The sequence below is a fragment of the Somniosus microcephalus genome, chromosome 5 (assembly GCF_052327205.1).
Source record: "Somniosus microcephalus isolate GS21.2 chromosome 5, FLI_Smic_1.0, whole genome shotgun sequence".
NCBI classification, from domain to species: domain Eukaryota; kingdom Metazoa; phylum Chordata; class Chondrichthyes; order Squaliformes; family Somniosidae; genus Somniosus; species Somniosus microcephalus.
In genome coordinates this window covers 1,822,012-1,838,727 of record NC_140991.1, presented here as the reverse complement: position 1 = coordinate 1,838,727, position 16,716 = coordinate 1,822,012, and the positions used below count along the sequence as shown (strand labels likewise).

Below are 16,716 nucleotides of genomic sequence, written 5' to 3'. Positions count from 1 at the left end.
GCGGGGTCTGGGGCTGTGGGCGGGGGTGTCGGTTTCTGGGGATGGAGTCTCTGTCTCTGGGGGCGGGGTCTGGGGCTGTGGGCGGGGTCTCTCTGTCTCTGGGGGCGGGCTGTGGGCGGGGTCTCTCTGTCTCTGGGGGCTGGGGCTGTGGGCGGGGTCTCTGGGCAGGGGGCGGGGTCTTTGTCTCTGGGGGTGGGGTCTCTGGGGGTGGGGTCTCTGTCTCTGGGGGTGGGGTCTGGTGCTGTGGGCGGGGTGTCGGTCTCTCTGTCTCTGGGGGTGGGGTCTCTGTCTCTGGGGGCGGGGTCTGGGGCTGTGGGCGGGGCCTGTCTGTCTCTGGGGGTGGGGTCTGTGGCTGTGGGCGGGGTCTGTCTGTCTCTGGGGGTGGGGTCTCTGTCTCTGGGGGCGGTGCCTGGGGCTGCGGGCGGGGTGTCGGTCTCTGGGGTGGGGTCTGTCTGTCTCTGGGGGTGGGGTCTCTGTCTCTGGGGGCGGGGTCTGGGGCTGTGGGCAGGGTCTGTCTGTCTCTGGGGGTGGGGTCTGGGGCTGTGGGCGGGGTCTGTCTGTCTCTGGGGGTGGGGTCTGGGGCTGTGGGCGGGGTCTGTCGCTGTGGGCGGGGTCTGTCTGTCTCTGGGGTTGGGGTCTGGGGCTGTGGGCGGGGTCTCTGTCTCTGGGGGCAGGGTCTCTGGGCAGGGGGCAGGGTCTCTGTCTCTGGGGGCGGGGTCTCTGGGCAGGGGGTGGGGTCTCTGTCTCTGGGGGTGGGGTCTGGGGCTGTGGGCGGGGTCTCTCTGTCTCTGGGGGCGGGGTCTGGGGCTGTGGGCGGGGTCTCTGCCTCTGTGGGCGAGGTCTCTGGGCAGGGGGCGGGGTCTCTATCTCTGGGGGCGGGGTCTCTGAACAGGGGGCGGGGTCTGGTGATGTGGGCGGGGTCTCCGGGGGCGGGGTCTCTGGGCAGGGGGCGGGGTCTCTCTGTCTCTGGGGCAGGGACTCTGTCTCTGGGGCGGTGTCTCTGTCTCTGTGGGCGGAGTCTCTCTGTCTCTGGGGATGGGGTCTCTGGGGGCGGGGTCTGGTGCTGGGGGCGGGGTCTTTCTGTCTCTGGGGGTGGGGTCTGGGGCTGTGGGCGGGGTCTCTCTGTCTCTGGGGGTGGGGTCTGGGACTGTAGGCGGGGTCTCTCTGTCTCTGGGGGTGGGGTCTCTGTCTCTGTGGGCGGAGTCTGGGGCTGTGGGCGGGGTCTCTCTGTCTCTGGGGAAGGTCTGGGGCTGTGGGCAGGGTCTCTGTCTCTGGGGGTGGGGTCTGGGGCTGTGGGCGGGGTCTCTCTGTCTCTGGGGGTGGGGTCTGGGGCTGTGGGCGGGGTCTCTCTGTCTCTGGGGGTGGGGTCTGGGGCTGTGGGCGGGGTCTCTCTGTCTCTGGGGAAGGTCTGGGGCTGTGGGCGGGGTCTCTGGGCATGGGGCGGGTTCTGGGGCTGTGGGCGGGGTCTGTCTCTCTGGGGGCGGGGTCTGGGGCTGTGGGCGGGGTCTGTCTGTCTCTGGGGGCGGGGTCTGGGGCTGTGGGCGGGATCTGTCTCTGGGGGCGGGGTCTGGGGCTGTGGGCGGGGTCTCTCTGTCTCTGTGGGCGGAGTCTGGGGCTGTGGGCGGGGTCTCTCTGTCTCTGGGGAAGGTCTGGGGCTGTGGGCGGGGTCTCTGTCTCTGGGGGCGGGGTCTGGGGCTGTGGGCAGGGTCTCTGTCTCTGGGGGCGGGGTCTGGGGCTGTGGGCGGGGTCTCTGTCTCAGGGGCGGGGTCTGGTGTTGTGGGCGGGGTCTGGGGCTGTGGGCGGGGTCTGTTACAGGGGGCGGGGTGTTGGTCTCTCTCTGACTGTCTCTCTCGGGCCGGGCTGAGGTGGGTGAGCGAGTCCCCGCGGGCCGGGCTGAGCGAGGTCTGTGGGTCAGGAGTGTGAGCGAGTCCCCGCGGGGCCCAGGCCGGACTCGGAGAGCCGCTCCCCGGGCTGAGTGTGAGGCTGGGCCCGGGATCCCCGCTCTCCCGTGTGCGGGCCGGGCCCCGAGTCAAAGGATCTCCGCCCGGGCCCGGGCCCAGAGAGCGGAGCCGGGAGCGGTGCGAGTCTGAGCGGACTCTCGCTTACTCGATCCGATGATTCTTGACTCTTTGAACAGCCGGAAGATCCGCTGCAACAACAGGCTGTTACTCAGCGTTAACCGCGCCAAACAAATCTACCGCTGGTGATGCCGCAATCTGTCAGTGTCCAGCGGTTGCAACTCCATCACTCCGGGTCGGGATCTCCGGGTCCGGGGTCTCCGGGGGTCGGGGTCCGGGGGTCGGTGTCCCGGGGGTCGGTGTCCCGGGGGTCGGTGTCCCGGGGGTCGGGGTCTCCGGGTCCGGGGTCTCCGGGTCCGGTGTCCCGGGGGTCGGTGTCCCGGGGGTCGGGGTCTCCGGGTCCGGGGTCTCCGGGTCCGGTGTCCCGGGGGTCGGGGTCTCCGGGGTCGGGGTCTCCGGTGTCCGGGGGTCGGTGTCCCGGGGGTCGGGGTCTCCGGGTTTCTGGGTCGGGGTCTCCAGGGTCTCCGGGGTCGGGGTCTCCGGGTTTCGGGGTCTCCGGGTCCGGTGTCCGGGGGTCGGTGTCCCGGGGGTCGGGGTCTCCGGGTCTCCGGGTCCGGGGGTCGGTGTCCCGGGGGTCGGGGTCTCCGGGTTTCTGGGTCGGGGTCTCCAGGGTCTCCGGGGTCGGGGTCTCCGGGTTTCTGGGTCGGGGTCTCCAGGGTCTCCGGGGTCGGGGTCTCCGGGTTTCTGGGTCGGGGTCTCCGGGGTCGGGGTCTCCGGGTCTCCGGGGGTCGGTGTCCCGGGGGTCGGGGTCTCCGGGTTTCTGGGTCGGGGTCTCCGGGTCGGGGTCTCCGGGTCTGATGCCTCTCTCTTTCTCTCAATCCAGGTTATCCGAGGTTTACAGGCAGCTGATAATTTGCAGTGAGACGGAATGTTTCAAGGCATCGCAGCCAATCCCGCTGTCGGAGGTGAGAGGTCAAACTTACATTTCTGGGATATGGTCGGCAACAGAAACAATTCAACACTGGGACTAGCTCAGTCCAAACGTGTTGGATCAAATCAGTCAACAAATGGAGGGAGCGCAGCGAGTTTTTTATTTATTCATTCTTGGGATGTGGGTGTCGCTGGCAAGACCGGCATTTATTGCCCATCCCTAGTTGCCCTTGAGAAGGTGGTGTTGAGCCGCCTTCTTGAACCGCTGCAGTCCGTGTGGTGAAGGTGCTCCCACAGTGCTGTTAGGGAGGGAGTTCCAGGATTTTGACCCAACGACAATGAAAGATCAGCCGATATACTTCCAAGGCAGGATGGTGTGTTACCTCACCCCTGGAATTCAGCTCCTTTGTCCATGTTTGGACCAAGGCTGTAATGAGGTCGGGAGCCGAGTGGTCTTGGCAGAACCCAAACTGGGCATCAGTGAGCAGGTTATTAGTGAGTAAATGCTGCTTGATAGCACTGTCGATGACACTTTCCATCACTTTGCTGATGATTGAGGGTAGACTGATAATTGGCCAGGTTGGCTTTGTCCTTTTTGTGGACAGTACATACCTGGGCAGTTTTCCACATTGTCGGATAGATGCCAGTGTTGTAGCTGTACTGGAACAGCTTGGCTAGAGGCGCGGCTAGTTCTGGAGCACAAGTCTTCAGTTGTGTCCAGCTGGTGACGGTGATCTGATATCACTTCGATCAATCACTTGAAACTGAGGCCCTCGTTATCTGGGGGCTCTGAGCTCGGGGCTGAGCCCAGTCGGGTGGGCTGGGGGTTGGGTGCAGGGGGTGTTGATCTGCAGATCTCTCCTCCCCCAGCAGGTTCAGGATTTAATCTCTGCCGTGTATAACATTCTGTTCATTTGTTGTTCCAGGACAAGGGAACAAACCCGAACTATACGAGGTGAGAAATAAACGAGCGGAGGTCGGTGGAGGGGGAGGTAGGGGGAGGTGGAGGGGGAGGTAGGGGTGGAGGGGGAGGGGGGCGTTGGTGGAGGGGGAGGTCGGTGGAGGTAGGGGTGGAGGGGGATGGGGGAGGGGAGGGGGAGGGGATGTCAAGATGCTCGCTGTGTGCTGATTGGCTCTCTGGGCTGATTGACTCTGATTCACTCTGTGTGCTGATTGGCTCTCTGGGCTGATTGACTCTGATTCGCTCTGTGTGCTGATTGGGTGTTTCCTGTTTCCTGTTCCCTCTACACTGAATTTTTATTCTATTTATTTCAGGAAGTCAAGTTATACAAAAATGCCAGGGAGCGAGAAAAGTGAGTAATATTGAAGTGCCGTGGTCTGATTACACAGGGGGACTCCACAGAGCGGGGTGGTAAGTGGAGACCAAGGTGGGAGGGGACGGGAAGAGGGCAGCAGTGGGCCAAAGCAGTCGGAACGGAGGGCCTGAAGGAGGGAGGCAGCCATACTGAGGGATAGAGGGAGCTAACACAGGTCAGTGATGGTGGTGAGAGCGGGGCAAGAGTAGGCCAGAGTGAGAACTGTGAATTAGGCATGAATGGGTGCGGGGATAGTGGAGATCATGGGAAACTAGTGGGGGTGCGGGGAGTGACAGGGTCGCAGGTCGGAGTGTATCCCGGAGACAGGGGCACAGGTCGGAGTGTCCCCCAGAGACGGGGTCGCAGGTCGGAGTGTATCCCGGAGACGGGGTCGCAGGTCGGAGTGTCCCCCGGAGACAGGGTCACAGGTCGGAGTGTATCCCGGGGACAGGGTCGCAGGTCGGAGAGTCCCCCGGAGACAGGGTCGCAGGTCGGGGTGTCCCCCGGAGACAGGGTCACAGGTCGGAGTGTCTCCCGGAGACGGGGTCGCAGGTCGGAGTGTCCCCCGGAGACAGGGTCGCAGGTCGGAGTGTCCCCCGGAGACAGGGTCGCAGGTCGGGGTGTCCCCCGGAGACGGGGTCGCAGGTCGGGGTGTCCCCCGGAGACGGGGTCGCAGGTCGGAGTGTCCCCCATGGACAGGGTCGCAGGTCGGAGTGTCCCCCGGAGACAGGGTCGCAGGTCGGAGTGTCCCCCATGGACAGGGTCGCAGGTCGGAGTGTCCCCCGGAGACAGGGTCGCAGGTCGGAGTGTCCCCCATGGACAGGGTCGCAGGTCGGAGTGTCCCCCGGAGACAGGGTCGCAGGTCGGAGTGTATCCCGGAGACAGGGTCGCAGGTCGGAGTGTCCCCCGGAGACAGGGTCACAGGTCGGAGTGTCCCCCGGAGACAGGGTCACAGGTCGGAGTGTCCCCCGGAGACAGGGTCGCAGGTCGGGGTGTATCCCGGAGACAGGGTCACAGGTCGGGGTGTCCCCCGGAGACAGGGTCACAGGTCGGGGTGTCCCCCGGAGACAGGGTCACAGGTCGGGGTGTCCCCCGGAGACAGGGTCACAGGTCGGGGTGTCCCCCGGAGACAGGGTCACAGGTCGGGGTGTCCCCCGGAGACAGGGTCACAGGTCGGGGTGTCCCCCGGAGACAGGGTCACAGGTCGGGGTGTCCCCCGGAGACAGGGTCGCAGGTCGGAGTGTCCCCCGGAGACAGGGTCACAGGTCGGGGTGTCCCCCGGAGACAGGGTCACAGGTCGGAGTGTCCCCCGGAGACAGGGTCACAGGTCGGGGTGTCCCCCGGAGACAGGGTCACAGGTCGGGGTGTCCCCCCGGAGACAGGGTCACAGGTCGGAGTGTATCCCGGAGACAGGGTCACAGGTCGGGGTGTCCCCCCGGAGACAGGGTCACAGGTCGGAGTGTATCCCGGAGACAGGGTCACAGGTCGGAGTGTATCCCGGAGACAGGGTCACAGGTCGGAGTGTATCCCGGAGACAGGGTCACAGGTCGGAGTGTCTCCCGGAGACGGGGTCGCAGGTCGGAGTGTCCCCCGGAGACGGGGTCGCAGGTCGGAGTGTCCCCCGGAGACGGGGTCACAGGTCGGAGTGTCCCCCGGAGACAGGGTCGCAGGTCGGAGTGTCCCCCGGAGACAGGGTCACAGGTCGGGGTGTCCCCCGGAGACAGGGTCGCAGGTCGGAGTGTCCCCCCGGAGACAGGGTCACAGGTCGGAGTGTCCCCCCGGAGACGGGGTCACAGGTCGGAGTGTCCCCCGGAGACGGGGTCGCAGGTCGGAGTGTCCCCCGGAGACGGGGTCACAGGTCGGAGTGTCCCCCGGAGACGGGGTCGCAGGTCGGAGTGTCCCCCGGAGACAGGGTCGCAGGTCGGAGTGTCCCCCGGAGACAGGGTCGCAGGTCGGGGTGTCCCCCATGGACAGGGTCGCAGGTCGGAGTGTCCCCCGGAGACAGGGTCACAGGTCGGGGTGTCCCCCATGGACAGGGTCACAGGTCGGGGTGTCCCCCGGAGACAGGGTCGCAGGTCGGAGTGTCCCCCGGAGACAGGGTCACAGGTCGGAGTGTCCCCCCGGAGACAGGGTCACAGGTCGGAGTGTATCCCGGAGACAGGGTCACAGGTCGGAGTGTCCCCCGGAGACAGGGTCACAGGTCGGAGTGTCCCCCGGAGACAGGGTCACAGGTCGGAGTGTCCCCCGGAGACAGGGTCACAGGTCGGAGTGTCCCCCATGGACAGGGTCACAGGTCGGAGTGTCCCCCGGAGACAGGGTCACAGGTCGGAGTGTCCCCCGGAGACAGGGTCGCAGGTCGGGGTGTCCCCCATGGACAGGGTCGCAGGTCGGAGTGTCCCCCGGAGACAGGGTCGCAGGTCGGAGTGTCCCCCGGAGACAGGGTCACAGGTCGGAGTGTCCCCCCGGAGACAGGGTCGCAGGTCGGAGTGTATCCCGGAGACAGGGTCACAGGTCGGAGTGTCCCCCCGGAGACAGGGTCACAGGTCGGAGTGTCCCCCGGAGACAGGGTCACAGGTCGGAGTGTCCCCCGGGGACAGGGTCACAGGTCGGAGTGTATCCCGGAGACAGGGTCACAGGTCGGGGTGTCCCCCGGAGACAGGGTCGCAGGTCGGAGTGTCCCCCGGAGACAGGGTCGCAGGTCGGAGTGTCCCCCGGAGACGGGGTCGCAGGTCGGAGTGTCCCCCGGAGACAGGGTCACAGGTCGGACTGTCCCCCCGGAGACAGGGTCACAGGTCGGAGTGTCCCCCCCGGAGACAGGGTCACAGGTCGGGGTGTCCCCCGGAGACAGGGTCACAGGTCGGAGTGTCCCCCGGAGACGGGGTCACAGGTCGGAGTGTCCCCCCGGAGACAGGGTCACAGGTCGGAGTGTCCCCCCGGCGACAGGGTCGCAGGTCGGAGTGTCCCCCCGGAGACAGGGTCGCAGGTCGGAGTGTCCCCCGGAGACAGGGTCACAGGTCGGAGTGTCCCCCGGAGACAGGGTCACAGGTCGGAGTGTCCCCCGGAGACAGGGTCGCAGGTCGGAGTGTCCCCCCGGCGACAGGGTCGCAGGTCGGAGTGTCCCCCGGAGACGGGGTCACAGGTCGGAGTGTCCCCCGGAGACGGGGTCGCAGGTCGGAGTGTCCCCCGGAGACAGGGTCGCAGGTCGGGGTGTCCCCCGGAGACAGGGTCACAGGTCGGAGTGTCCCCCGGAGACAGGGTCGCAGGTCGGAGTGTACCCCCCGGAGACAGGGTCACAGGTCGGAGTGTCCCCCGGAGACAGGGTCACAGGTCGGAGTGTCCCCCGGAGACAGGGTCACAGGTCGGAGTGTCCCCCGGAGACAGGGTCACAGGTCGGAGTGTCCCCCGGAGACAGGGTCGCAGGTCGGAGTGTACCCCCCGGAGACAGGGTCACAGGTCGGAGTGTCCCCCGGAGACAGGGTCACAGGTCGGAGTGTCCCCCGGAGACAGGGTCGCAGGTCGGAGTGTATCCCGGAGACAGGGTCGCAGGTCGGAGTGTCCCCCGGAGACAGGGTCACAGGTCGGAGTGTATCCCGGAGACAGGGTCACAGGTCGGAGTGTCCCCCGGAGACAGGGTCACAGGTCGGAGTGTCCCCCCGGAGACAGGGTCGCAGGTCGGAGTGTATCCCGGAGACAGGGTCGCAGGTCGGAGTGTATCCCGGGGACGGGGTCACAGGTCGGAGTGTCCCCCCGGAGACAGGGTCACAGGTCGGAGTGTCCCCCGGAGACGGGGTCACAGGTCGGAGTGTCCCCCGGAGACGGGGTCGCAGGTCGGAGTGTCCCCCGGAGACAGGGTCGCAGGTCGGGGTGTCCCCCGGAGACAGGGTCACAGGTCGGAGTGTCCCCCGGAGACAGGGTCGCAGGTCGGGGTGTCCCCCGGAGACAGGGTCACAGGTCGGAGTGTCCCCCGGAGACAGGGTCGCAGGTCGGAGTGTATCCCGGGGACGGGGTCACAGGTCGGAGTGTCCCCCCGGAGACAGGGTCGCAGGTCGGAGTGTATCCCGGAGACAGGGTCGCAGGTCGGAGTGTATCCCGGGGACGGGGTCACAGGTCGGAGTGTCCCCCGGAGACAGGGTCACAGGTCGGAGTGTATCCCGGGGACGGGGTCACAGGTCGGAGTGTCCCCCGGAGACAGGGTCACAGGTCGGAGTGTATCCCGGAGACTGGGTCGCAGGTCGGAGTGTATCCCGGGGACGGGGTCACAGGTCGGAGTGTATCCCGGGGACGGGGTCACAGGTCGGAGTGTCCCCCGGAGACAGGGTCACAGGTCGGAGTGTATCCCGGAGACTGGGTCGCAGGTCGGAGTGTATCCCGGAGACTGGGTCGCAGGTCGGAGTGTCCCCCGGGGACGGGGTCACAGGTCGGAGTGTCCCCCCGGAGACAGGGTCACAGGTCGGAGTGTACTGGTTGCTAATGCTGTCCCTCTCTCTCAGGTTTGATAACATGGCTGAGCTGTTTGCCGTAGTGAAGACCCTTCAGGCCCTGGAGAAAACCTACATCAAGGACTGCGTCACCCCGACAGAGTGAGTGTCTCTGGGGGTCCGCATCGTGTGGTGCAAGGGGGGAGGAGGAGGGGGCAAATTACGTCACAGGAAGAAGCTGCTCCCCCACCCTGGAACTCTCTGATCCTGATCCCCCTCCGTTTCCCTTCAGCGATTTCACCATTCCCTTTGAATCGCCATCTGCCTCGGCTCCAGTTGCAGATGTCCTGATATTCCTTTCCTGCACTTTCCAAATCCAGGCTGCATCGCCCCGTGTGACATTCCCCAATCCCGGGAAGGGTGAGAGTCTCTGAGTGTGGGGGGGTCGGGGGGGAGAGGCGGGGGGTAGAGGGAGGGCGTGGGAGAGCGGGGGGGGGCGCGGCTGGGGAGGGAGAGCGGGGGGGTGAGGGGAGGTAGAGCCGGGGGGGAGAGGGAGGGAGAGAGAGAGAGGGGGGCTCCCGGGAGAGCTGTGTGTTAAATGCTGATTGGATACAAGTTAAACCAGACTTTGTGAGATTAGAATATTGTTCCCCAGCAGTTGCACGATGTGCAGGAGAAGTGTGTGCTGTGAATCCCGGCCAGTTCCCCTTCTCTTCTCTGCTCCTGCTCACAGTCTTCCTTCCCTTCCCAGGTACACTGCTGCCTGCTCCCGCCTGCTGGTTCAGTACAAAGCCGCGTTCAAACAGGTCCAGGGCTCTGACGTCTCCTCCATCGATGAGTTCTGTAGAAGGTACAGGGTAAGTGAGTGTGAGGGTTGGGATGGGGGATTGGGAGTGGGCAGGTGGGGGGATAGGTGATGGGGGTTGTGGGTATTGGGGGGGGTGCGGAAGGGTGAGGGGCGGATTGGGGGTGGGGGGACGGGGGGTCGGCAGTGACCGGTTTAATGTATTTTCTTATTTTGCAGCTGGATTGCCCATTGGCAATGGAGAGGATTAAGGAAGACCGTCCGATCACAATCAAGGATGACAAGGGCAATCTGAACCGCTGTATTGCAGATATTGTTTCGGTGAGTCTGACCTCAGCCAGCGGTCAGTGGAGCCCGGGAGGGACCAGTATCTCCCTTACCCATGGTTTACACTCACATTAACTCTGCCTATCTCCCTCTCCCCAGCTCTTCATCACTGTCATGGACAAGCTGCGTTTGGAGATCCGAGCCATGGATGAGGTAAGGAGCCGGTGACTGTATTTCCGGGGCGAGTTGCTTCGGGATACGGTGTGTCAAGCGCTGGAAGGTTTGTGGTTATGTCCTGAGAGATACGGTAACGAGAAAGTGAACCCAGGACAGCAGAGGTAGGGCAGGACAAGGAGACACGGGGTCAAAGGGCGGCAGGACAAGGGGGCACGGTGTCAGAGGGCGGCAGGACAAGGGGGCACGGGGTCAGAGGGCGGCAGGACAAGGGCACGGGTTCAGAGGGCGGCAGGACAAGGGGGCATGGGGCCAGAGGGCGGCAGGACAAGGGAGCACGGGGGCAGTGGGTGCTAGAACAAGAGGGCATGGAGTCAGGGCGGCAGGACAAGGGGGCACGGGGTCAGAGGGCGGCAGGACAAGGGCACGGGTTCAGAGGGCGGCAGGACAAGGGGGCATGGGGCCAGAGGGCGGCAGCACAAGGGAGCACGGGGTCAGAGGGCGGCAGGACAAGGGAGCACTGGGGCAGTGGGTGCTAGAACAAGAGGGCATGGAGTCAGGGCGGCAGGACAAAGGGGCACGGGGTCAGTGGGCGGCAGGACAAGGGAGCACGGGGTCAGTGGGTGCTAGAACAAGGGGGCACGGGGTCAGAGGGCGGCAGGACAAAGGGGACACGGTCAGTGGGCGACAGGACAAGGGGGCACGGAGTCAGAGGGCGGCAGCACAAGGGGGCACGGGGTCAGAGGGCGACAGGACAAGGGGGCACGGGGTCAGCGGGTGGCAGGACAAGGGGACACGAGGTCAGAGGGCGGCAGCACAAGGCACGGGGTCAGCGGGCGGCAGGACAAGGGGGCACGGGGTCAGAGGGTGGCAGGACACGGGCTTGGGGTCGGGGAAGTGTGTCCAAATTTGCAGACTAAATCATTCTGAGGAAGCTGCCTGGAGATATGCTAGAGTCCATTATAAAAGATGTAATAGCAGAGCACTTGGAAAACAGTGACAGGATTGGACAAAGTCAACATGGATTTCCAAAAGGTAAATCATGCTTGATTAATCTACTGGAATTTTTTGAGGATGTAACTGGTAGAATAGATAAGAGGGAACCAGTGGATGTGATGTATTTGGACTTTCAGAAGGCTTTCGACAAGGTCCCGCATAAGAGATTAGCGTGCAAAGTTAAAGCACATGGGATTGGGGGTAAGGTACTGACTTGTTAGAGAACTGGTTGGCAGACAGGAAGCAAAGAGTTGGAATAAACCGGTCTTTTTCCAAGTGGCAGGCAGTGACTAGTGGGGTACCGCAGGGATCGGTGCTAGGACCCCAGCTATTCACAATATATATTAATGATGTAGACGAGGGAACTAGATGTAACATCTCCAAGTTTGCAGACAACACAAAGCTGGGTGGGCATGTGTGCTGTGAGGCGGATGCAGAGAAACTCCAGTATGATTTGGACAGGTTGGGTGATATGGCAGATGCAGTATAATGTGGATAAATGCGAGGTTATCCACTTTGGTGGCAAAAACAGGAAGGCAGATTATTATCTGAATGGCAATAGATTGGGAGAAGGGGAAGTGCAACGAGACCTGGGTGTCCTTGTGCACCAGTCGCTGAAGGTAAGCATGCAGGTGCAGCAGGCGGTTAAGAAGGCAAATGGTATGTTGGCCTTCATAGCGAGAGGATTCGAGTACAGGAGCAAGGATGTCTTGCTGTAGTTGTACAGGGCCTTGGTGAGGCCACACCTTGAGTATTGTGTGCAGTTTTAGTCACCTTATCTGAGGTAGGACGTTCTTGCCATGGAGGGAGTGCAGCGAAGATTCACCAGACTGATACCTGGGATGGCAGGAATGACGTATGGGGAGAGATTGGGTCGATTGGGCTTATCTTCGCTGGAGTTTAGAAAAATGAGAGGGAATCTCATCGAAACCTATAAAATTCTAACAGGACTAGACAGACCAGATGCAGGAAGGATGTTCCCGATGGCCGGGGGTTCCAGAACCAGGGTCACAGTCTAAGGATAAGGGGTAAGCCATTTAGGACAGAGATGAGGAGGAATTTCTTCACCCAGAGAGTGGTGAATCTGTGGATTTCTCTACCACAGAAGGCAGTAGCGGCCAATTCATTAAATATATTCAAGAAGGAGTTAGATATATTTCTCACGGCTAAAGGGATCAAGGGATATGGGGAGAAGGCAGGGACAGGTTACTAAATTTGGAGGATCAGCCATGATCTCATTGAATGGCGGAACAGGCTCGAGGGGCCGAATGGCCTACTCCTACTCCTATCTTCTATGTTTCTATTGATAAAATGGGGGAATGGGGAAAGGGGGCAGACGGAGTTCAGTGTCAGTAAGTGTGAGGTTGTGCTTTTAGGTAAAGAAGGTAGTTCTGGTTTGGAAGGTTGGAAGAGCAAGAGAGATTTGGGGGCTCAGGTCCACAAGATGTGAAAGGCCTCACAAGTGGATAAGGCTATAAAACGCTGATGGGTTTTATGACGAGGTATCTATATCTATCTATCTTCTATCTATCTTCTATCTATCTATATATATAAAGGAATCGATCTGTCTGTCTGTCCTTCTGTCTGTCTGTCCTCGGGTGTGCGTCTGTCCAGCTATGCGCTCGAAAGTTATACGGCGTACCTACGCGTGCGTTACCTCCGAAGAAAGCTTATGCTTCCGGGACGCTCGTAAGCGTATTTACTTTTCGGTCGGACCAAAATTGTTCGTGCCTTATGCAAAAAACCTTCAAAATTAAACTCATTATCTGCTACTTAGCATTGATTGACTGACGTCAAGGCTCCACCAATCCTGTGCCGTCACGATTGACCAATCCTACAGTACGGTCCCCTGATGGTTGGCCAATCGGTGTGTGTGTGTGTGGGCGGGACTAAGCGTTTTCATCTCGGGGATCTGGCAGCCATTGTTTCACTGCCATTACTTCAGCTTCCAGCTCAAACTACTTTGATCATCCAGCTTTGAAAAAGTTAGTATCTCTTTTAAAAATAACATAAGATTTACCAAAAACGTTTTATAAGTACTTTCACTTTCATCTTTCAAGGTATTAAAAGGTAGAAATGTTGCCCGGCAGCAGATTCACAAAGGGACACAGACAGGGCCCAAAAGCCTGGGACTCGATTTAAAATGTTGCCCGGCACCAGATTCACAGAGAGGCCCCAAAGCCTGGCACTCGATTTAAACCGCCCGGCCCAAAACAGCCCTGGCAAAGCCGGGCTCCCCCCAGCTAGTAGACTATAAAGGTGGAGCGGTAACGGTGAATCCATATAAAACCTCAGTTAGAGGATTGTGGGCAGTATTGGGCTCCACACTATAGGAAGGATGTTGAGGTGATCGAGGATCCAGCACTGATTCACTGCCTGGTCTGAGGAAAGAGCGGTGTTTAAACTTGTGAAGGGATGGGGATAGACTGTTTCCAGTGGCTGAACGGTTAGAACAAGTGTTCATCGATATAAGATTAAAACCAAGAGATTTAGGAGAGGGGCGAAGCAGACATTGCTATCGGGAGAGGAGTGTGAAATATTAGATGAAATAAACATAGTGAGAGAGGAAGTATTAAGGGGTTTAGCAGCTTTAAAAGTGGATAAATCCCCAGGCCCGGATGAAATGTATCCCAGACTGTTAAACAAAGCAAAAGAGGAAATAGCAGAGGCCCCGACCATCATTTTCCAATCCTCCCTGGCTTCAGGTGTGGTGCCGGAGGACTGGAGGACTGCTAATGTGGTACCCTTGTTTAAAAAGGGAGAAAAAGATAGACCGAGTAATTACAGGCCAGTCAGCCTAACCTCGGTGGTGGGAAAATTATTGGAAAGAATTCTGAAGGACAGGATAAATCTTCATTTAGAAAGACACGGATTAATCAAGGATAATCAGCACGGATTTGTTAAGGGAAGGTCGTGTCTGACAAACTTGATTGAATTTTTTGAGGAGGTAACGAGGGTAGATGAGGGTAGTGCGTTTGATGTAGTGTATATGGACTTTAGCAAGGCTTTTGATAAGGTTCCACATGTCAGACTGGTCACAAAGTTAAAAGCCCATGGGATCCAGGGCAAAGTGTCAAGTTGGATTCAAAACTGGCTCGGAGACAGGAAGCAGAGGGTAATGGTTGATGGGTGTTTTTGTGACTGGAAGGCTGTTTCCAGTGGGGTTCTGCAGGGCTCAGTACTGGGTCCCTGCTTTTTGTGGTATATATCAATGATCTAGACTTGAATATAGGGGGTATGATTAAGAAGTTTGCAGATGATACTAAAATCAGCTGTGTGGTTGATAATGAAGAAGGAAGCTGTAGACTGCAGGAAGATATCAATAAATTGGTCAGGTGGACAGAACAGTGGCAAATGGAATTCAATCCGGAGAAGTGTAAGGTAATGCATTTGGGGAGGGCTAACAAGGAAAGGGAATACACATTAAATGGTAGGACACTGAGTAGTGTAGAGGAACAAAGGGACCTTGGAGTGCATGTCCACAGATCCCTGATGGTAGCAGGCCAGGTAGATAAGGTGGTTAAGAAGGCATACGGAATGCTTGCCTTTATTAGCCGTGGCATAGAATACAAGAGCAGGGGGGTTATGCTTCAACTGTATAAATCACTAGTTAGGCCTCAGCTAGAGTACTGCGTGCAGTTCTGGTCACCACATTACAGGAAAGATGTGATTGCACTAGAGAGGGTACAGAGGAGATTTACAAGGATGTTGCTGGGAGTAGAGAATCTTAGCTATGAGGAAAGACTGGATAGGCTGGGTCTGTTTTCCTTGGAACAGGAGGCTGAGGGGAGACCTTATTGAGGTGTGTAAAATTATGAAGGGCACAGATAAAGTGGATAGAAAGGAACTTTTTCCCTTAGCAGAGGGGTCAAAAACCAGGGGCCACAGATTTAAAGTAATTGATGGAAGGTTTAGAGGGGATTTGAGGAGAAATTTCTTCACCCAGAGGGTTGTGGGGGTCTGGAACTCACTGCCTGAAAGGGTGGTAGAGGCAGGAACCCTAACCACATTTAAAAAGTACTTGGATGCGCACTTGGGATGCTGTAACCTGCAGGGCTACGGACCAAGAGCTGGGAAGTGGGATTAGGCTGGAGAGCTCTTTGTTGGCCGGCGCGGACACGATGGGCTGAATGGCCTCCTTCCATGCTGTAACTTTCTATGATTCTAGGACAGAGAGCAGGAGAAACTATTTCACCCAGAGGGGTGTGAGGCTGTGGAATTCACTCTCGGGGTTAGTGGTCGAAGCAGAGACCAGGCCAACATTTACAGGTTAGAGAGCTGGTGGAATGAAAGGGGGGATAACGGGATCTGCGAACAGGGCGCGACACGAGATTAGGTACTACTAGTGTGGGATAAACACCATGGACTGGTTGGGCTGAATGGCCTGTGTGCATGTTGTAATTTCTGTGGAATTCCATGGAGTTGTGTAAAGGGATCATTGCGTTGGAATGCTGAGTGGTTCGAGGACCTGTCTGCTCACCTCTCCCTCCGTGTCTGTGCTAATGATTTGATATATTAGTGGACCTCCTGTGGCACTGCTCATGGTTAGTCAGGTGACAGGAGTAACATCATGTGATGCTGAATGGCCTCTTTCTGGGATGTATATTCTATGTAAGATTCTGCTAAGGTGAGGCTGTGTCCAGTGGAGGCCACAAACTCCGACTGTTCAGAAATCAGTGGCTTGGGTCAGTCAGAGTTTAATTGTTGTTTGTCCTGGGAACTGAGCACGGTGCTGTGCCGATACTGTACGGTGCTCTCTGTGATGGGACAGTGGGGGTGAGCAGGGAGCTGTGCTGATCCTGTACGCTGTGGGCCAGTGGGGGTGAGCAGGGAGCTGTGCCGATCCCGTACGCTGTGGGACAGTGGGGGTGAGCAGGGAGCTGTGCTGATCCCGTACGCTGTGGGACAGTGGGGGTGAGCAGGGAGCTGTGCCGATCCCGTACGCTGTGGGACAGTGGGGGTGAGCAGGGAGCTGTGCTGATCCCGTACGCTGTGGGACAGTGGGGGTGAGCAGGGAGCTGTGCTGATCCCGTACGCTGTGGGACAGTGGGGGTGAGCAGGGAGCTGTGCTGATCCCGTACGCTGTGGGACAGTGGGGGTGAGCAGGGAGCTGTGCTGATCCCGTACGCTGTGGGACAGTGGGGGTGAGCAGGGAGCTGTGCTGATCCCGCACGCTGTGGGACAGTGGGGGTGAGCAGGGAGCTGTGCTGATCCCGTACGCTGTGGGACAGTGGGGGTGAGCAGGGAGCTGTGCTGATCCCGTACGCTATGGGACAGTGGGGGTGAGCAGGGAGCTGTGCTGATCCCGTACGCTGTGGGACAGTGGGGGTGAGCAGGGAGCTGTGCTGATCCCGTACGCTGTGGGACAGTGGGAGTGAGCAGGGAGCTGTGCTGATCCCGTACGCTGTGGGACAGTGGGGGTGAGCAGGGAGCTGTGCTGATCCCGCACGCTGTGGGACAGTGGGGGTGAGCAGGGAGCTGTGCCGATCCCGCACGCTGTGGGACAGTGGGGGTGAGCAGGGAGCTGTGCCGATCCCGTACGCTGTGGGACAGTGGGGGTGAGCAGGGAGCTGTGCTGATCCCGCACGCTGTGGGACAGTGGGGGTGAGCAGGGAGCTGTGCTGATCTCGTACGCTGTGGGACAGTGGGGGTGAGCAGGGAGCTGTGCTGATCCCGTACGCTGTGGGACAGTGGGAGTGAGCAGGGAGCTGTGCTGATCCCGCACGCTGTGGGATAGTGGGGGTGAGCAGGCAGCTGTGCTGATCCCGTACGCTGTGGGACAGTGGGGGTGA

The 16,716-nt window shown here is 60.1% G+C and overlaps 1 protein-coding gene across 3 annotated transcripts in view; it reads left to right on the top strand.

Annotated features, from left to right (window-relative positions):
• The first annotated feature begins 1,798 nt into the window (after nt 1–1,798).
• The window catches only part of vps28 (VPS28 subunit of ESCRT-I), a 31,178-nt gene continuing 16,260 nt past the window's right edge, over nt 1,799–16,716 (top strand). The window contains exons 1-8 of one of the 3 annotated variants that reach the window (XM_085987223.1): nt 1,799–1,865; nt 2,902–2,983; nt 3,875–3,903; nt 4,224–4,261; nt 8,755–8,844; nt 9,434–9,539; nt 9,707–9,808; nt 9,914–9,967. In XM_085987223.1, coding sequence (XP_085843349.1) covers nt 2,947–2,983; nt 3,875–3,903; nt 4,224–4,261; nt 8,755–8,844; nt 9,434–9,539; nt 9,707–9,808; nt 9,914–9,967 — 456 coding nt within the window. In that variant the 5' untranslated portion in view covers nt 1,799–1,865; nt 2,902–2,946. The other 2 variants (XM_085987224.1, XM_085987225.1) reach the window with 2 other exon arrangements.